Source organism: Rattus norvegicus, chromosome 13, assembly GCF_021556685.1.
Source record: "Rattus norvegicus strain SHRSP/BbbUtx chromosome 13, alternate assembly SHRSP_T2T, whole genome shotgun sequence".
In the NCBI taxonomy this organism is placed as follows: domain Eukaryota; kingdom Metazoa; phylum Chordata; class Mammalia; order Rodentia; family Muridae; genus Rattus; species Rattus norvegicus.
This window is the reverse complement of record NC_141546.1, coordinates 47,363,115-47,383,478: the sequence shown is the minus strand read 5'-3', so window position 1 is coordinate 47,383,478 and position 20,364 is coordinate 47,363,115. Positions and strand designations below refer to the sequence as shown.

General features: G+C 52.3%; 1 protein-coding gene and 1 long non-coding RNA gene across 3 annotated transcripts; one reads left to right on the top strand and one right to left on the bottom strand.

Moving 5' to 3' along the window:
- Positions 1–1,570: 1,570 nt before the first annotated feature.
- Positions 1,571–11,884, bottom strand: Ren (renin). Of its 2 annotated transcripts, none has more exons than XM_087580050.1 (9): positions 8,668–8,921; positions 7,867–8,017; positions 7,231–7,354; positions 6,470–6,588; positions 5,523–5,719; positions 3,478–3,597; positions 2,957–3,101; positions 2,594–2,692; positions 1,571–1,930 (listed from the first exon to the last, which is right to left on the bottom strand). In XM_087580050.1, the coding sequence occupies exons 2-9, from the start codon at positions 7,999–8,001 to the stop codon at positions 1,769–1,771; spliced, it is 1,101 nt and encodes a 366-aa protein (XP_087436176.1). In that variant the 5' UTR covers positions 8,002–8,017; positions 8,668–8,921; the 3' UTR covers positions 1,571–1,768. The 2 variants fall into 2 exon arrangements, with proteins under 2 accessions (XP_087436176.1, NP_036774.4); NM_012642.4 differs by lacking the exon at positions 8,668–8,921 and adding an exon at positions 11,771–11,884 and having other exon boundaries at positions 1,575–1,930.
- Positions 6,468–8,437, top strand: LOC102550525 (uncharacterized). The gene is made up of 3 exons (XR_015635476.1): positions 6,468–6,619; positions 7,739–7,879; positions 7,981–8,437. It is a non-coding gene; the product is annotated as an uncharacterized LOC102550525 (long non-coding RNA).
- Positions 11,885–20,364: the final 8,480 nt, after the last annotated feature.

Below are 20,364 nucleotides of genomic sequence, written 5' to 3'. Positions count from 1 at the left end.
GTGTTCTTGCACAGTGACGACTTAGATTGCCTCTGTAAATGGTCACATGGGGCAGGGGCACATAGAGAGTGCAGAGGAGCGTGCCGACAGAAGTTTTCCAGGGAATTCTACATAGGGTTGGATTGTTCAGCAACACGGAGCCTGGGGGATGAAACACCATGACCCACTTGGCGAGGAAAGGGTCTGTTTGGCCTACACTTCCACATCACAGGTCATCAGCAAAGGAAGTCAAGACAGGAACTCAACAGCAGGGCAGGAACCTGGAGGCAGGAACTGTAGAGACCATGGAGGAGTGTTGCCTCCTGGCTTGCTCTTTTTGGCCCACAATGGGCTGGACCCTTACCCATGATTCACTAATTCTACAGCCCATCTTCTGGAGGCATGGGGCACACAGAGAGTGCAGAGGAGCACCCTTCTTAATTGAGGTGCCTTCCTCTCAGATGACTTTAGCTTGTGTCAAATTGACATTAAACTACTCGTTAACACTCTACTGCCATAGCCCTAAGGCCTAGAGGGACACGGGGCCTATCTCTTAGTAAACTTTCCAGCCAAAATTGTATGAAAAATTTCTATGTGAATCTGGTGGACAGTAGACAGAAGCCATCAACCTTACACACAAAAACATCAGTGTATGTGTGTGTGTGTGGGAATCTACTTTGTCACATTCTCCCTCTGTCCATCTCTCTGTCTCTTTCTCTCTATGTCTCTATGTCTCTGCCTGTGTGTTTTTCCGTGCCTCTGTCTTTGTTTCTCTGTTTCTGTCTTTCTCTGTCTCTGTCTCTGTGTGTGTGTAGCCCCCCGTGTGTGTGTGTGTATATATAGCCCCCTCCCTCTCTCTCTGTCTCTGTCTCTCTGTCTCTCTCTGTCTGTCTCTCTGTCTCTCTGTCTTTCTGTCTCTCTGTCTCCCTCCCTCTCTCTCTCTCTCTCTCTCTCTCTGTATGTGTGTATAGCCCCCTCCCTCTCTCTGTCTCTGTCTCTCTCTGTCTCTGTCTCTCTCTTTCTCTCTGTGTGTGTGTATGTGTGTGTATAGCCCCCTCCCTCTGTCTCTGTCTCTGTCTCTGTCTCTCTCTGTCTCTGTCTCTCTCTCTCTCTGTGTCTGTGTGTGTATAGCCTCCTCCCTCTCTCTGTCTCTGTCTCTCTCTGTCTCTCTGTCTCTCTCTCTGTCTCTCTCTCTCTCTCTGTCTCTCTCTGTGTATGTGTGTATAGCCCCTCCCTCTCTCTCTGTCTCTCTCTCTGTCTCTCTGTCTCTGAGTGAGTGTGTGTGTGTGTGCGCGCGCGCGTGTGTGTTAACCAAAGGACAACCTTAATTGTATCAAACTCCAGGGATTTGTTTTTGTCTGTACCTACCTGTCTCTGTCACCCTGGTTGCCAGGATTAAAACATCGGCCATCATGCCGACTCTTTTTTTTTTTAAATTGTGGGTTCTGGGGATCAAATTCAGGTCCTCACACCTGAAAAGCAAGCATTTTACTAACAAAACTACATCTCAGGCTTCATCTGTCATAGTCTTCCCCATGCGTGACCATGCAGCTGTCCCTCCTTCTCCAAACTCAAAAGAATCCATTGGAAACAGGTTGTAAACATGCAGTCTTTATTCTGTTTTTCCTCAAAGCAGGGAAGGGTGAGTGCAGGCAGGCGAAGGGACAAGCACTCATCAAGGGCTCTGTGTCCAGTGTCCCTATGTTGGGGGCAGAGCCAGACAGAATGGCCCCCAGGAACGCCAGCTTTGGCTTGGCCTAAAACTAGGGTCACTGGGTGACAGAGGAGCTTAGCGGGCCAAGGCGAACCCGATGCGATTGTTATGCCGGTCGAACTCTGTATAGAACTTGCGGATGAAGGTGGCACCCAGGACCCAGACAGGCCCAGTGGGTGGTGGGATGTCCAGGCCTTGGAGAGCCAGTATGCACAGGTCATCGTTCCTGAAGGGATTCTGGCAAGAAGCAGGAAGTTTGCTCTATTGCCTGCCACACGACCCCTTCCCACCACCGGAGTGAAGCACCTATATTCAGTGTATGGCTCCTCTCGCCTATGTGCTCCCAGAGCCATTTTCTTAAATCTCAGCCTTCCTGGGGCAGGCAGGCAATGCGGTACACATCAGGCGAAAGGTGTGTCTACTCCTTGTTCACAGGCTCACTTAGCTTGACCCAAAACAAGTCACTGAACTTCTCTAAGCCCGGGAGCATGAAAAGAACAGAGGGCCAGAAAGAGGGCCGCTCACGAATGGAGAGAGAGGACCATCACCGAGTCACAGCATAGCTTCATAATGAATCTGCTGGGGAGTTTTTAAAACTCCAATACTGGGTTGGGGATTTAGCTCAGTGGTAGAGCGCTTGCCTAGGAAGTGCAAGGCCCTGGGTTCGGTTCCCAGCTCCGGAAAAAAAAAAGTTTAGAAACAAAACTCCGATACCTAGGTGCCTGTTGCAGAAGTTCTGATCTGCTGCGCGAGGGATGCGGACTGGGTACTGACTGGGATTGCTACAAACTCTCCTGATGACAGGAGCTGCGTTCGTCAGCCCCGAGTGTACTAGGAGACTTGCACATTACACGTTGTCCCACCTTCAGTGGCCCCTGTCCACCCCTCTCACAGCCTCACCTTTTGCACATAGTCCATGTTGCTGAGAGTGTAGGTCCTGCCTCCCAGGTAGAAGGAGATGTCGGGGAGGGTGGGTACCTGGCTACAGTTCACAACGTACTGGGGGAGTAAAGAGAGGTGTTGTCAATGTGGAAGGCTCTAGGCAGACTAGAGAGCCCTGTAACTGAGAGTCCTGGACACAGTCCCTGGTCACCTTCTATGGGAGACATACCGTACATTCAGGGAGTGGGAGAGGTGAGGAGGGGAAGGCTTTGTTTCGGACCCAGTGTGGTCTGGACAGTTTGCAGGCTGGAGCCAGATGGTGCTGTTGCCACCACCCCTCACCACCGCCGCCCGCCCTTTGACGCCACCCAGCTCTCTTACATTATTTGCTCTCTTCTCTTTGACTCCCAGGGCTTGCATGATCAACTGCAGGGAGCTGGTAGGGCCCGAGATATAGGATGTGCCAGTGTCCACCACTGCCATACAGCCCTCCTCACACAACAAGGTGGCAGGCCCCACAGAGACCCTGTGGAGGCTACAGTTAGACAGGCAACAGACCCCACCTCCATCCTCACCCCCGGCTGCATGCCTTTCCCAATTTAGGGAGTGATGGGAGGCCATATAAGTGTTCTGGTGGTGACCTGGAGGAGGGCTGAGGCACTAAAGAAAGGTACTGACTGTTCCTTGCCATCAACACGGTAGCCTCCAGACTCCACCTCCTTTCCCTGAGTCCCCTCCATCCCAGTCCCACCCTCAAATCTTCATGCCCCGATCCTGGACAGAGCACACAGAAAGCAGATGGTGGCTGTGCCTTAAGGGGTGGCCCCCCTGTCCCATCCCCATCCTGCCCCGATCACATGGTGACATGCATTTGGATGGTTGGAAGGGTTACAACTGCTGACCCCTTCATGGTGATCTGCCAGGAGCCGGCCTTGCTGATGCTCACGTAGTGAAAGTTGCCCTGGTAATGTTGAGGGTCACTGCCTCCCAGCACCACTTCGCCCCCCAGCAGGTGGGACTCCCTAAAGGAAAGAGCGGCGAAGCTTAGAGACACACTGGAGACTAGGGGATGAGGGAAAGTCCAGTCTGGTGCAGGCGGGTTTTGGGGCAGAGGAAGGGTTCTGTGGGTAGATGGCAAGGTCGTAAGCTGTCATCAGGAGACACATAGACCCTGTTGCTTCTCCCCATGCTGGCCCCTCCCTTAATGTAACCGAAGTATTTCTAGGACTGTCCGACTGCCCCCCAGAAAACCATCTAGTTCAAGGACACTGGGTAGATGCAAATGGCGGTAAATTGTGCCTTTCTCGGGTGTGTGGGGCAGACTCTGGGGAGAAGGCAGACATGACTAGAGTGTGTAGAGGGAAGAAGGCAGATCTTTAGTGGAGCTGGGTCTGATGAGTGGATGTGTGGGAGGGTGGGTATGATTCTGGGATAAGGGTCTGGGAAATAGTGGAGCTTGGGGCCCCATTGGGGCTCCTCTCTCCTTAAGATTTCTGCTGAGGCAAAGAGGGACACAGAAGGGAGACCTTCTTCTTAGGCAAGATTCAGCAACCCTGTTGTTTAGAAGTAGAGGCTAATTTTTGCCCTCCAGGCAATTGAGTCACCAGATGGTGAGACCCTGGTGGACACACGATGGCTGGGGCCACACTCTCATTCTCAGTCAAAGCTGACTGCCCTCACTTTCCTCTCCACATGCATCATGCTACTTCAGCCCAGGCCTGCCTCGGACTGGTTTTTAAGGTACTCGTGTATATATGAAGGAGTTTCTTAGAATTCGAAACACACACACACACACACACACACACGTATGTGCACAACATACACGCATGTATGTGCACATGTGTACATGTGGTAGGTTGTGCATGTTCTGTGCAAGAGTCAGTGACTTATCTAGGTCTTCCTGCTTCTCAGCCCAAGGGAAGGGAAGAGGGCCCCTGCTTACCAGGCCTGCTTGCTACCTGTGCTGGAGCCTCATTCCTTCTGTGGTCCTGTTCCAGAGCCCCATGCATGTGCTCCCCACATTTTAGTCTTCCCATGGCTTTTCTACCCACAGCATTACTCAAGCATCCTCTAGCGTTTAGAACACCCTCCTTCTTCTCTCTGGATCTCACCGCACACCCTGCCCCACATCTCCTTCTTTGTTGAATTTTCCAGAGCAGCCCACATTTTGTGGACTTGCTCCCCCACCCCCCGACACCTCTTTCTGACATCTACTTTCACTCTTAGCCACTTTGTTTTTCTGGTCTCTTTGAAGCACAACCCCAAGACCACTGACCGCAGGAGACTCCGGGAGGTGTCATTTGCTCAATGCCTCTCTTTGCACAGAAATCTGCCGGAGCCATGATCCAGAAATTCCTGCTTCCTCTGAGATTGTTCTAGTCTACTCCTCCCTTCCAGTCTCGCCACCCCTGGCCTCTATTCTTACCAGTAATGATTTTACCTCCAGCTCAGACCATCTTTCTAAACCCGGCCTGTGGCAGCAGATCCCAGCCCCGCTGGGGCACTGACCACAGCTTCTCCAAAGCTGGCTGAACTGCCCAGAATCCTGGCCTAGAATTGAAAAACCATCTGCAGCTTCAGAATGACACTCACTGTACTGTATTTCTCGTCTCCCCTGCTGGGCAGTAAGATCTATGAGGATGGAGGGTAGGGATTGTCTTGTGGACTGTGCACCCCTGGAGCCCACCACAGAGCATGGAAACAGAGCACAGAGCGGATCAATGAGAGGACAGATAAAGGTGCCAGCAAAGACATGAAGCCAGCCGTGTCTGTGTGGCCAGTCCCTCAGGACCGAATGTTTGACTTGCATTCATTTTAATTGGCTAGTGTGGTTCTAGATATGGATTGAGGACCACCTAATCAGGAGCATGTAAATCCTGGACTGGACTTTTGCCGTCCTCCCAGCTGTCCTCCCCTCCCTGCCCTGACCTTGAAGTCAAAGGCCCACCTGCTGTAGTAGACAGAAAACACTTCCTCCTTTAGCACCCTCTGGGAGAGAATGTGGTCGAAGACAGGGATGACTCCATCAACAGCCTGAGCAGGGAAGCCCATGCCCAGAACCCCGTCAAACTTGGCCAGCATGAAGGGTATCAGGGGCAGCTCGGTGACCTCTCCAAAGGTCTGTGTCACAATGATTCCACCCACCTGTGAGAGAAGAAACATAAGGGACAGAGGTTACTGCCCAACCTTGGCTGGGATCTGCTCTGGCTTTCACACCAGGGGCCCCAGGGATACAGGTTCTGTACAGCCGTGAAGGTGAGACTATCTCGCCAAATGTGCACACACTGTCTCAACACCTCTATGCTTGGGGGCCAGAAAGAGGGGGGTGACTAGTGCTATAAGGGCTGAGAAAGAGGTCCTGCCAGACAGGTGATCTGCACCTTCCCCGAGGCCTACTTTCATGCTAGCCCTACCAGCCAAGGCTGAGGATTTCCTCACTATAACCAGGGCTTCCCTTTCTGCCCCTCCCCCAGATTCCACAGGCATGGGGAGAGGGAAGGGCTTGCACTGATTTCCTCTGGGCTCCTATATGTGTCTCTTCCTACCTCTGGCACAGCAGGGCTGAGAGACGCCAGAGCAGCGAAGGCTTAGGCACTGACTGAAAGAAAGCAAAATCGCCCTGCCACAAAACCCTGGTTCCTAATTTCAATGCTCCAAGCCTGCTCTCAACTAGCAAAGTCTGACAGGTTACTAGGAAGGAAACTGGGCTTTAGGTACACCCACATGTACGTTAACGTAAAGCCTTGTCCATGTCCATCAGTGTCAGCCAGTTTGCTCTACTGGAAGCTGCCAAAGAGGTTGCACTTCAACCTCCCAGGCTCCAGGGGGCGCTGGAGCACATCTATTCCACACCGCATGGGTCCCATGGGCGTAAATAGGGGTGGTCCTACTTACAGTTACCACATCTTGGCTGAGGAAACCTTTGACCTTCCCTGATCCATAGTGGATGGTGAATTCAGTCCCATTCTCCATGTAGCTAGAGGATTCCGAGGAGTCATAGAGGTTGTGAATCTCTAGCAGAGGAACACAGGCTCCAATCAGCACGTGAGTTTTTGATCTAAGTAAAAGGCTCAGAGGTAGGACAAGGGATGGCTATGGGTAGTATGATTAGAAGACTTAGATGTGTGTGTGTGTGTGTGTGTGTGTGTGTGTGTGTGTGTGTGTGTGTGAAAGAGAGAGAGAGAGAGAGAGAGAGAGAGAGAGAGAGAGAGAGAGTTTGTGTGTATTTTTTTAGCTTGGAAAAAATGTATACCAGTGGAGGACAGTGTTTCTTGGTTTTGCCTTAAGTGCTTATTCTTCTGAGACATTTGTTTCAAAGAATTCTAGAACCATTGATAACACCGATACACTGCCAAAGAAGATTCTGGGCACAGAGTAAGTCCTCAGCACAAGGGCATTGACTACGGCTATCATTGGAAAAGCTTCAAGACTTGGAATGGCTTTACAAATTTGTTCCTGTCTGAATCCTTGGGACACTGGCAAATGGCCTTCCAGGTGCCCAGGCACTTCCCAAGGCTGGCTTATTCACCTTGGTTGCCAATTCAGGAAGATGAGAGAAACGTCCTCTCTCTTGGATCAGTGGCGTGGAGCTGAGGGAAAGCAGTTCATAGGAGCAGCAGGCAGAGCAGGGGAGAGGCACGAGGCTTGATTCTTACCACAGGCAGTGTAGAGGGGACCACACTTGGTGGAGGGCACCCAGAGGTTGGCTGAACCCGTGTCAAAGATGACTTTGAAGGTCTGGGATGGGGTACCAATGCCGATCTCACCATAGTACTGGGTCTGCGGGGGGTGGGCAGAGAAAAGTAGGGACATGGAGCTCAGGGGACTCGGGGTTGGGGGGCCTTGCCCGGTTCCCTTCTTGGCTGTTGGCTTTCTTTTTGGTGAGCTGAGGACTCTGCACTGTCCTCTGCTGTCCTGGGGTACAGGAGGCTCACTGGGGCATGATAACCTACTAAAAGCAGCTAAAATACTTGGGCATGATGTCACATGCCTTTAAGCCCAGCACCTGGGAGGAAGAGGTGGGTAGAAGTCTGTGAGTTCGAGGTCAGCCTAGTCTGTACAGTGAGTTCTAGGCTTGCCAGGGCTACCCAGGGAGACCCTGTCTCAAGAACAAAACAAAACAAAACAAACAGCATAACAATCACGACAGCCCCTCCCCACCAGACTCCTCGGCTGCACGTAGGAGTTCTACAGAGCGCTCTGGTGCTCTCTGCCTCAGTCAGACATGGTGTGGAAGGAGTGGGGACTGCTCGGCCCAGAGAGAAGGAAATAGCAGATGAACCAGCACTCACATCCAAGTAGTTGGTGAGGACCACGGGGGAGGTAACATTGGTAAAGGAAGACTTCTTGATGAATTCACCCCATTCAGCACTGATCCTGGTCATGTCTACTCCCCGCTCCTCCAGGATTTCCCGGACCGAGGGCATTTTCTTGAGCAAGATTCTGCTCCAGGATAGAGGAAGAAAAACAGAAGAGTCCTGTAGTACTCCAATGTCAGCAGAAACCAGAGGCTGCCTTTTTTTTTTTTTTTTTTTTTTGCTACATCTATCACTAACCCTCTCCCATGCAATTACGAATCACTTTTTGTGCCCTGGGGTTTCTGCAGGAGAAGGTACGAGCTTCTTGGAGTCACTTATTCTGGTACTAAATAATTCCCAGATCGTATTTTAGTTAAATAAGGCAGTTTGTCCATCCGTCTGTCTGTCCGTCTGTCCATCCGTCCATTCATCCATACATCCACCCACCCACCCACCCACCTACCCACCCACCCACCCACCCACCCATCCATCATTATCATCATGTGTTGAACACCTACTCTGTGCCTCACTGTTCTGGATAGGAACATAAAGGTCTATACTGCCTCTTGCTATCGCCTCTGATTGACAGGGGAGGCAGTACCAGGGGTGGCCTGTAGGTGGCAGAAGATGCCCACAGCAGGCTGCAAGGACTTGGTACCCCCTAGGGTGTCACAGAGCCAGGTGGTATGTACCCACTGCACCCAGCCTGCCTCGGGTAGACCAGTGTCTGTAGATTGCCTGTGTGCCTCACCTGGGGATTGATGTGTCTTGGGCCTGAACCCCCAGACTCCTCACCTCAAATCAGTTGTCCTCCAATCATCACTGACTGGGGAAATTCAAGAGATTTAATTTTGAACAGCGGCCCGCTGAGCTGCTACTGGCTGCAGACCAGCTGCCTGGCACGCGCCCTCATACAAACCACATGACAGCTAGCTCCCTGTTTTCCAGCCAAGACATTGTAGCTTCATAGGACTGAAGATGACTCAGAAATGCCAAGCAGAGACAGTCCATGCTCTGTCTGTCTGTCTGTCTTTCCTACCAGGGCTGCCAGGCACAGAGAGGCATGGAGACTGTTTTTTGTCTGGAGGAAGATGCTGCCAGCCCTGGGTCAGGGCTTTCCCAGACACCCAGAGAGCCTTCTTTGTTCTCCAACGTGAGCCCTAACCTTCCTCCTGGCACTCCACGCCCTCACCTCCCTGCTTTACTTATATTTCACACCTCTCTGTGCAATCTCTAGCAGAAACAGTCCCATCACAGCTTACGAGTGTTTTCACTCCTGTTTTATTTGACCCCAGCCATTCCATCAGATGGGTGTTTTTTATTTCCCCACTTTACAAAGGAGGAGAAGGGAATATATATCCAAAAAGGTCTATTTCCCACCATCTCCTGAAAAGACCCATGCTTTTCTGTACTTTACGGACCCTTCCTCTTTTAGAAAACCCCTCTGTGGTGTGGTGGCACATGCCTTTAACTTCAGCCTTCAGGAGGCAAAGGAAGGCTGATTTTGCGAGTTTGAGGACAGCCAGGTCTATAGAGTGAGTTCCGGGCTCCGTTGGGAGGCTCTGTCCCAAAAGAAGATAAACATAAAACCTGCTTCTGTTCCTCTCCTAGATCTTTAGTCCTAGATGCTCTCAGCAAGGGCGCCAGTCCATGGGTCCATTTCCCCCAGTGCTCCCACAGCCAGCCCATGGGTCCATTTCCCCTGAGTGCTCCCACAGCCAGCCCATGGGTCCATTTCCCCTGAGTGCTCCCACAGCCAGCCCATGGGTCCATTTTCCCTAGTGCTCCCACAGCTAGCCCATGGGTCCATTTCCCCCAGTGCTCCCACAGCCAGCCCATGGGTCCATTTCCCCCAGTGCTCCCACAGCCAGCCCATGGGTCCATTTCCCCTGAGTGCTCCCACAGCCAGCCCATGGGTCCATTTCCCCTGAGTGCTCCCACAGCCAGCCCATGGGTCCATTTTCCCTAGTGCTCCCACAGCAAGCCCATGGGTCCATTTCCCCTGAGTGCTCCCACAGCCAGCCCATGGGTCCATTTTCCCTAGTGCTCCCACAGCTAGCCCATGGGTCCATTTCCCCTAGTGCTCCCACAGTCAGTCCATGGGTCCATTTCCCCTAGTGCTCCCACAGCCAGCCCATGGGTTCCCCTGAGTGCTCCCACAGCCAACCCATGGGTCCATTTCCCCTAGTGCTCCCACAGTCAGTCCATGGGTCCATTTCCCCTGAGTGCTCCCACAGCCAGCCCATGGGTCCATTTCCCCTGAGTGCTCCCACAGCCAGCCCATGGGTCCATTTTCCCTAGTGCTCCCACAGCCAGCCCATGGGTCCATTTCCCCTAGTGCTCCCACAGTCAGTCCACGGGTCCATTTCCCCTGAGTGCTCCCACAGTCAGTCCATGGGTCCATTTCCCCTAGTGCTCCCACAGCCAGCCCATGGGTTCCCCTGAGTGCTCCCACAGCCAGTCCATGGGTCCATTTCCCCTAGTGCTCCCACAGCCAGCCCATGGGTTCCCCTGAGTGCTCCCACAGCCAGCCCATGGGTTCCCCTGAGTGCTCCCACAGCCTAGCCCAATGGTTCCCCTGAGTGCTCCCACAGCCAGCCCATGGGTTCCCCTGAGTGCTCCCACAGCCAGCCCATGGGTTCCTCTAGTGCTCCCACAGCCTAGCCCATGGGGGTAGCAGTGGAATGGGCCGCCCGCCCGGTGCTGAGGATGCTGTGTGGGGCTGAGCACTCTCTGACCTCTCCATCCTCCGGCAGTCACAGCTCAGCCTTCAGATCGGAGGCTGGACATCGTGTGTATGGAAGGCAATGACCCTGAGAAGAAAGCCCCTCAAGTGGCCTGCACAATACTTTACACGGAGCAGGTAGCACAGAGGCCCACTGCGCTCTAGCTGATCCCATGCTCCCTGCCACACGCATTTACTTCCTTCTGCCTTCATCCTGGGGGGGGGGTGCAAGGAAGTACAGCCCTCTTCTCGCATTGCAGCAGTTGCTCCCTGCAAACCTGGGAGCAAGGGGGCAGGGCTTGGGAAACAAAGACCAGGGGGCCCTCGGACCTTCCTTGAGGACGCCCCCTGGTACCATCATCTGCAGAATAGGTGCTGAGGCCTGGAGACTCGGTTTAGGACGAAAGCAACCCACCAAGTGCTAGGCCCCAGCAGAGTCACAACGCTCACTGCCACAGATCTCTCAGGACCGCCTCACCTCAGTCCCCAGACCCCGGCTTCCGGGTGAGCCTTCTCCTAGTCTCGCCTCTTCCCTACTCCTGTCTCAAGAAACCTTGCTGCCATGGCCCTGGAACTGCACTAAGCGAATGTGTCATCCTCCCCGCGTGGGGCTGCCGGGAGCCTTTCCTTTACTACACTCCGTGACAATCCACGCTGGGGCCATGGTGTCTTACACCATTCCTGGCACAGCATCCACAGTGATGTGTGCACCATTTCATCAGATCTTCCAAGCAGCCCGTGACGCAGGCTCTGTTATCATCCTGTTTCAAGATGGCACGCTGAGGATTGGTGAGATCTGCTTGCTGCTTTGCTTCATCCGCTGCCAGTGAAGCAGAATTTAACCTGCAAAACTCTAGAGGGGCCGCGACTAACTTACCCAGGAGTGTTAGCAAGCACGTGCCCCCTTCAGTCACTGCGTTGTGAGCTTAAGGACCAGGGATGCTCTAACCGTCTGAGTTCCCCATCCTCTGGATGTGACTCCAAAGAGAACCCTCCCGGACCTAATTAATTATGGCCGTGTACCCTTGGGCTAGTTGCTCAGACTGTCAGAGCGGGAGGATACATCCATGGCTGACTGGACATAAGGACTGGATGACCCCACATATCAAAAGCTGAGAGCGTTAGTAAGAGGCCAGTTCCCGCACCCTCCCGCCCCTTCTCTGCCCAAGTTACCGTCCAAAGCTGGCTGTGTCTGTCGGGAGACTGAAGCTACAAGAGGTCCAGAGCAACAAGAGTGCCCAGAGAGGCATCCTCCTCCCGCCCATCTGGTCCAGCCAAGGCTTTCTGAGAGCCGTGTAGCCCAGACCCTGAGCCTTCTTTTATACACACCCACAGGCCCTGCTCTGATTTATTACCCCAGGGTCCATGGCAGGGCAGCCCTCATAAATCCTAGCCCGTGAGGCCAAGCTAGGTGGGTGAGGGATAAGCAGGAGCCGGAAGCGAAGCAGAGTGGCAGGAATCGAGTGTGGGAAACATGGCTGAACCCAGTGACGCTGGAGTCCCTGTTTGGCCTGGCCCTGCAACCTTTAGCTTCGACGGAGGCTGATGAGGAACTGTGGGGTTCAAGCATAAGGTCAGGGTACAGACAGCATAGACCCTGGCTTTGCACTTCCAACTCAGGCCCCACCATCTATGTCCTTGAGCCTGCATCGTCTATATTAACCTTTGTATTACCCCTGACTGGCTCCTCCGAGGCCCCAGTCTTCCATCCTGATCATGGGTGACTCCTTTTGGCTGCTGCCTAGTGGAAAAAGTAAGATCCTATCTAACCTCTGGCATCAGGGAGTGGGGTGGGCTGTCCCTTCCTGGGGTTAGTGATGGTGGACAGAAGGGTAGCTCTCAAAGAACCCCGGGTCTCCAGGATAACTGGTTTCCAGTTCATCAATCCCCCTATTGGCCCTTCACTCCCTAGACCTATTTCTCTGCCCCATTCCTTCCTCCCTGTACCTCTCAGAAGCCTGACAGAACTACCTAAATGCACTTAACCCTAGGTCCCAGAGCACTACTTACTCTCCCTAAGGTGCCCACTCTGCTCCTCTCCCTGTTTGTTCCCCCGGGATCACTTCAAATGGGCCACCAATGCCACAAGGCAGACCCTAAGGGCCATGGACGATCTTCTACTGTGGCCTCTCACCCTGTGAGAGGTGTGACCTCCAGGGTGTGTCTTCATCCCTTTGCAGCCAAGTAATGTTTGTGCCTGAGCCTCTTGGCCACAGTGGAGTGTGCTGTTTATCAAATGCCAGAACGGGAGAGCCCTAGGTGCTACCGATGTGTGACATCGAGGCTGGACCCCTCTCTTCCCTTCTCTCGGCCCCTGTGAAACAGCTGAGTGGACCCCAAGGGCAGTCCTGACCCAGAGGCACCGGTATTCTAAGTGTGTGTCCTGACTGCTTTTCCACCATCTCTGGGCAGCAATGACAGTGAGAGAAACAGGCCTTGGTCTCTAGCTGTGCGTTAAGAAATGTGTTTTTACCTCAGAGACAACACCCTCCTGGATGTGAGGCCCCTGAGAATTCTCAGATATCTAAAGACAGGAAAGGACATTTGAGAATGCCCAGAGGAGATGATGCTTTGAATAACAAGCACTGATTATGCGTGTCTCTAGACCTCCAGAGGATCCCCCACCCCCTTCCCTCTCTCTCCAGAATTCACTTAGCATTTGTTATACATCAGGTCCTTGGCCAGCAGCTGGAGTTTTTCGTTTTGTTCTGGTTTGCTTGCTTATTTACACAAGGTCTCACTATGTAACCCTGACTATCCTTGAACTCACGCTATAGACCAGGCTGACCTCAAACTCTCAGAGATCCACCTGCCTCAGCCTCCCAAGTCCAGGGATCAAAGGCAAGCACTACCATGCATGGCTTAGATGCTAGAGTTATGAAGTTGATACAATAAAATAAAATAAAATAAGGGCTGGGGAGATTGCTCATTGGTTAAGTGCACTGACCGCCCTTTCAGAGGCCCTGAGTTCAATTCCCAGCAACCCCATGGTGGCTCACAACCATCTCTATCTGATGCCCTCTTCTGGTGTGTCTGAAGACAGCTACTGTGTACTCATATACATAAAATAGATAAATAAATCTTTAAAAAAAAATAATGTGTGCTTGCAGATCGGGGAGCCCCAAAGAAGGACTGTTGTGACACCCATGTATACCATAGCCAAACCCCAGGACCAAAATAATAAGGGAATGAAAACAGGAAAATACACATGCAGCTGTGCCTATGACTCGTATGTGTCAGGGACCTCCAGAGGGCTCCCCCCCAAGGAAATGCCACGAGCTGTGGCCTGACAGCTGCACACACAAGGAATAGCCAAAGAGGGAAAGAAAATAAGGCTCTATGAAAACACATGCAAAGAGCCTGAGGGAAGAGGACATGGTGACAAGGCCCAGAAGAGAGTGGAGAGAGGGGGGGGGGGGAGTGGGAAGGGGACTGGGGAGGGGGGGAGAGAGAGAGAGGAGAGGTGCCCTCTTCTGGAATGCTTACGTATAGTAGGCACTACTATAAGTGCTGCAGTGCCTCGGGTCTTGGATAGTTCCATTATTAGATAGTGACAGGTTCAGGTAACTTGCCTAAAGTCATAGTGGTGGTATGTGTCAGAGTCAAACTATAGATAAAGCAGAAACCCAAAGCCTATTACCAGGCTGAGTAGAGGGTCAAACAATCCGGGTTCACCAAACCCATGTCAAGCAGTTGTAGGTTTACCTAGAGAGCAGCGAGGAGCCGCTGACATTTGGGAAGAGAACACTGTAATCTACACATTTTACAAAGATATCCTGGCTTTGTGGATTAGCAAGGACGTGGGATGGATCCTAGGGTAACATGGCCCTTGCCACTAAGAAGACCACAGCTCTGGGGCTTGTCTGTGGGTATGCTTGGAAGTTAGAGGATTTGAAGGGAATTTTGGCGGTAAAATCTGCAAGGCCCAGTAGTACATGGGCGTGGAGAATGGGGGAGTGAGTGTTGGGATCAGGGTGATTGTACAGGAGGCAGGGAAGGAAGTTGGGGGAGGCCATGGGTTGAGAGCATCTTGGGCGTGGGTTTAATTTGAGAAGTCCCACAGGTCATGGCAAATGACTGGGCAAACGTTCACGCGCCGTTTGCCGTGGACGTGGATGAAATGAGTCCGGGAGAAAGCAAGACCAGGATACCAGCTCCAATAGACCAGAGGAGCAATGTGCAGCGGAGGCCACAGGAGTGACAGGATAGGTACCCAGTCTTTGGTTTGTCAAGACAGGGTTTCATTGTGTAGTCCTGGCTGTCCTGGAACTCAGCAAGTTGCCCTTGAAATCTCACAGAAATCTGCCTACTTCTACCTCCTGAATGCTGGGATTCAGGCACCACCACCGCCTGGCGCTTATTTTTCTTAAAGATTTGTTTATTTTTATTATATATGCATTGGTGTGTTTTTTTTCTGTATACATGTCTGTGAGAGGAGGCCAGATCTTGTGAACTGCCATGGGGGGTACTAGGAATTGAACCCAGGACATCCAGAAGAGCAGCCAGTGCTCTTAACTGCTGAGACATCTCTCTAGCCCAGGAGTTGTGCTTTAAGGCACTGTGCCCCTCACTTTTAGAGTCTTTCATTGGCCTGAAGCTTATGATTTAGGCTGACTGGCCAACAAGACTCAAGATCTGTGCTTGTCTCTGCCTCCTTGGTGCTGGAATTCCAGATCTGTGCAACAATGCCTGGTTTGGTTTGGTTTGGTTTGCTTTTTAATGTGGGTTTTGGAGACCAAACTCGTCTCCTAGCACCTGAATAGCAGTGAAGCGTTTTACTGAGCTCCCTTCTAAGCCTCGGGTGGAGGCTTCTCGTGATTCAGAGCAGTATTAGTCCAGACTGAGATGGGCTGAAACGAGAGGTGCTATGGTGTGAAAATGCCCCGCCTACTTCAGCGTTCAGACTGATAAAAATAACTTATATGATTCTGTTAAATCTATACATGTGTTTTCTTTGTAGTTTTGGTTTTTTTGAGACCCGGTCTCCCTATGTAGCCCTGTCTGTCCTGAACCTCCATAGGTAGACAAAGTTGGCCTTGAACTCACAGAGACCCACCTGCCTCTGAGACCTCTCAAGTGCTGGGATCAAAGGTGTGCGCCACCGTGCCCTAAGGTGACTTCAAACAGTAACTCGAACGACCAAGATGAGAAGGAGAGGGAGTAACAGTTACAGCTATCCTAACCCTGACCCCTGCTTGCTCTCCTGAGGAAAGGAAGAGGCAAGGCTAATTACTTTGCACAGGAATGAGTGACCCTGGGAATGAGTGACCCTCCTCAGAAGCAGGAGGAAGGCTGGGTGGGAGAAGTTGGTTTGCTTGGTATTGGGAGCAGGTGAACATCCTTGCTCTAGAGGCCGTTATGCTCTCCAGACAGAAGACAAAAACTTTTCCATGTACTGGGCATTGTGCCAAGACTAGAGGCCCAAGGAAAACATCAAAGGCTTTGATTATGAGGAGGGGAGAAGCTGACCTTGGAAATCAGAGGATTATGGAGGCTGAAGATATTTAGTGGCTGGAGCCCAGGCCTTCTTCACCAGCCTGCCTTGTTCCTACTCCCCTAGTGCCTAATGTCTAACGCTGTCCTGTGACCCCAGTTGCTGTTAGAATCTTATCAGAGCAGCTGTGGCTATTTGTAAGAACCCTCAAGATTGGGCCTATTCCCAATCCTTCATACAAGGGGGGCCTGGGATCACCCTCACCTGAGATCCCAGCTGCTCCTTCTCTCACCCCCCTCCCAGATGTAGGGTGACTCTGCCCAAGCCACACGTGGTTATGAGGTCTCTGGAGGTGCTAGGTACAGACCATTGAAGGCTAACTGAAGGGGATGCTTGCCCTTGCAGCTCTGGGGAAGTCATCATCTGTACTGTGATGAGACCTTTTGATGGCATCGTCACACTTTGTAAGTAAGCCTACTAAATTCATCCGTTCACCAGACTGTGCTTTAACAGAATCATACTTTGGCTTGTTGGCGGCTTAACCGGGGTGTTTTACTGCTGTGAACAGACACCACAACCAAGGCAACCCTTATAAGATCAACATTTAACTGGGGCCGGCTTACAGGTTCAGAGGTTCAGTCCATTATCATCCAGGCGGGAGAGCATGGCAGCATCCAGGCAGGCATGATGTAGGAGTAGCTAAGAGTCCTATATCTTCACCTGAAGGCTGCTAGCAGAATACTCACTTCCAGGCAGTTAGAACAAGGGTCTTAAAGCCCACGCCCACAGTGACACACCTACTCCAACAAGGCCACAACCTCTAAATAGTGCCACTCCCAAGACCAAGCATACACAAGCCATCTCATGGGGTGTACAGATGTCTGTTCATGCCTCCCCAGGAAAAAGATCATTTAACGGTTACCAGATGCTTAGACAAAGATGCAGGGCAAACACGTGGCTGGCTCTACCAGGTGATAAGCAACGAAGGGATGTTGGGTCTTAGCGAAATTAAAAAGGAGAGGTTTGAGACTGAATCACAGTATATAGCACAGTCTGGCCTCAAAGTCATGAACCTTCTGCCTTAGCGTCTCGATGCTAGGGTCACCGCACTCAACACAAAATAATGTTGACAAGAGAGCTATGGGCCTACGGAGGGAAGTGGAGACAGGACAGGATAAGTAAACTAAGCACAGTGAGGGTGTGGCTGATGAAGAGGGCGGGCAGGGAACAGCTATGTCATCAGAGAATAGGGGATGAGGTAGGGGGCCTGGCTAGACTGAAGGTGGAGTGGTGTCAGGTGCTAATAAATATGGACTTGGTTGTGGGTGACGGCTGAGAGGAACAGAGGTGAGGCTGTTGGGTACAGGACGCCCAAGGAGGCAGAGAATTCTACACTGAATGATCCACGCTCATTTAAAGGTGTAGTTTAAGCCTAGAACCTGTGGACTCTCTTGCCTCTGCCGCTTCAGCATTTCCTGCTGGCTTGCAGCCATCACAATCAGCCACTCAGAGACTTAGGAGGCCAGGGTACAGCCAGGTCACCGTCTGCGTGGTTAGTGATGTCACTGGGGAGGACTGCAGAAGGAACAGGGTCGGGGAAGTCTGCAAGTCGGGAGCCAAAGTCAGTGATAAATGACAGGCAAGACTTGCGAGTTCAGGAACAACACCGTGAGCGAGTGGAGAGGGTCCAAGAAGAGAAACAGGACTAGAGGCCAAGGTCATCTCCTGGTGTCTGCTATGTCAGCATGGAAGGCAAATGAACCTGTGGCCCAGGGACATGAGAGGAAGCCAAGACCCAGAAGGACAAGCAGCGTGCGGACTCACAGACAGTGGGTGCAGTCACCCAGGTAGTGGGGCTCTGCCCCCGAACCTCGCTCTCCATAGCTGATGTAGGGCAGTGACTCAAAACTGACGCTGTCTTTTTCCATTACGGATGTTAGCTGCGGTTGGCTCACCTGCCTTTGTTCTCCCTCTGCTCTTCCCAAGCCCTAGAGGAGAGGAAGCAAGCACGAGGAGGAGAGAACAAATGGGAAGGGACCATGGGGGGGCACACTGGAGATTGGCAGGGCACAGACCCCACCAGGCACCTTGATTGGGCTATAGCAGGCTTTGACCCCTTAGCAGCCTCACGAAGCAGGCTCAGCCCATCCCTGTTCAGATGAGGATGCTGAGACTGCAGAGAGGGCCAGGAGCAGGGGTAAGGGGAGAAGGGCATGAGAGGGGGGTGGGGAGGGCAAGCTGAAGGTTCTACCTTGTAACGTCCCCTGTGGTTGTGGGTGTTAGGATGTGTGGGCAAGCCAACAGAGTCAAAAAGAGATGGATGCTGGGCTTCTACTGTGGGGATTTCCAGGGACCCAGCTTTTGGTTTAATAATAAAGATGCAGAGGCATCCGTACAGTGTATGCACTTACATATAGAAAGCAGGTGATGGGCCATAGGAATGACCATACCAAATATCCTGCCAGCACTTGGTGCTGCCCGCACAGCAATTAACAATAGGAAACACAGGGGCAAGCATACAATATGTGTGGTGAAGGTTGTCCCAGCAGGTTCAGCCTGGTCAGAGAATAGTCATACCTATGCTAGGGTGAGACATGGGCTCTTCTAAAGTAAAGGCAGGACCAGGGGTCCACTGAAGGCGACAGACCTCTCTCACCACCACAGCCCCATTCCTGGAACTCAGCCTTGCCTCTGGCCGGTGTGTGCGGCACACCTCCACCGTTTGGCCCTTGGACCAGCAGCATCTGCGAGTGTGGATGGAAAGTGTGAGTCGTTTCTCCAGGAGAGAGGCGCCAGGTGACATGTGCTCACCCCCAGCTGTGGAAGAGAGAGAGAGAACCGTGGAGCAAGATCAGCTGCCAAATGGGCAAGTGGCCCAGCAATGCCAGTCTTTTATTTTATTTTATTTTTTGGTTCTTTTTTTTTCGGAGCTGGGGACCGAACCCAGGGCCTTGCGCTTCCTAGGCAAGCGCTCTACCACTGAGCTAAATCCCCAACCCCCAGTCTTTTATTTTTTAAATGAAAAAAAAGGTGATTTTATGTGTATGTGTGTTTTGCCTGCATGTGACTATGTATGCCACACGCACGCAGTGCCAGAGGCCCCATCTCCAGGAACTGAAGGCACGGTGAACCACCGTGAGGGTGCTGGGAACTGAACCCAGGTCTTCTGCAAGAGCGGGAATTGCTCTTAAGCGCTGAGCCATCTTTCCAGCTAGACAATGTCTTTTTTTGCTCCTTCTGTCTCCACCTTGACACAGCAGCTGATAGTGGAGTGCTGGACACGAGTGCTGTCTGGATTGGATACTGGGGAGTACCCGTAAGCAGACTGTTGAGGATCTGGAAGTGACATGAGACACGATCCTGAGACCAAGTCTAGATGACCGTCAAAACCTCCTGAGAAGCTGCAAGGGAGAAGCTCCAGGGGGACCTGAAGTCCTTGTAGGACTTGGACAAGGAAAGCCGGGCCAGGTGGTCTTGTGCAGCCCAGTAGGGCAGAGTAGAGGCCTGGCAAGAATGGTGGAGAGGCACCTGACCTTGGTTCTGTGTGAAGGAACATGGATGCCTGGAGCCATGTGAGTACCCTGGGACCCTCGCTGGTCAGACTGAGGCTGGTGCACAGAGCCCAGGAGGCTTCCCAGGTGAGAGAGAGTGAGCTGACACAGGGCCTTCAATGGATCCAGTTGATTCTGTCTGTCTTGACCTATGCCATTTCCAGTGTTGGGGAGGGGATAGTTCAGTCAGGCCCTCTTTGCCTTGGACCTTCTGGTATCCTGGGTCATGGGACAGAGAGTGTTCAAGACTCCAATCAGGTCATCTCCCAGGCCTTTAGTACAGGGGTCTAATTCTTCTCATAGAAACTCCCCGTGATGCCATTTCTAGGCCCAAGCTGAATCACGTCACCTCAAGGTCAAGGCCAAGGAAGTTTCGCAGATCAGGGGCAGAGGAGAGGATTTTCTTGACCCGCTCCCTGCCCATGGGGCAGACTGGATGTGAGAACCATGCAGGAGAAGCATAAATCTAGCTGAGCCCTGCCTTCCCCTCTGTGTCTGGAGGCCTGGGTCAGTACCAGGACTGGGGGTGGGGCTTAGACAGCCAGGGAATCTCTCCAGAGACAGTGCAAGACTCTTAATCTGGTTCTAATCCCATCCACCTCTGTGGTAATAAGACTGCTGTTTGGATGGGGGCTGTGGTGGCCTGGAGACACTGGAATGGAGGGAGGGAAAGACAAGTGGTATCGAAAGTCTGCTTTGTGGTTTTCGAAGGGACACAGATTCACTTCGGACTGTCAGCATGTAATATGACACCCGCCCAGGCAGGGAAGTTAGTAGTGGAG

What these genes read in the sequence shown, in the direction of transcription:
- Ren (NM_012642.4), bottom strand. Translation starts at nt 11,862, where the DNA reads ATGGGCGGGAGGAGGATGCCTCTCTGGGCACTCTTGTTGCTCTGGACC. An exon ending in GACACAGCCAGCTTTGGACG is followed by an intron (nt 8,018 to 11,770) that starts GTAACTTGGGCA and finishes ATCCTGGAGCAG; the next exon opens with AATCTTGCTCAAGAAAATGC. An exon ending in TCCCCTCTACACTGCCTGTG is followed by an intron (nt 6,589 to 7,230) that starts GTAAGAATCAAG and finishes TTCCTCTGCTAG; the next exon opens with AGATTCACAACCTCTATGAC.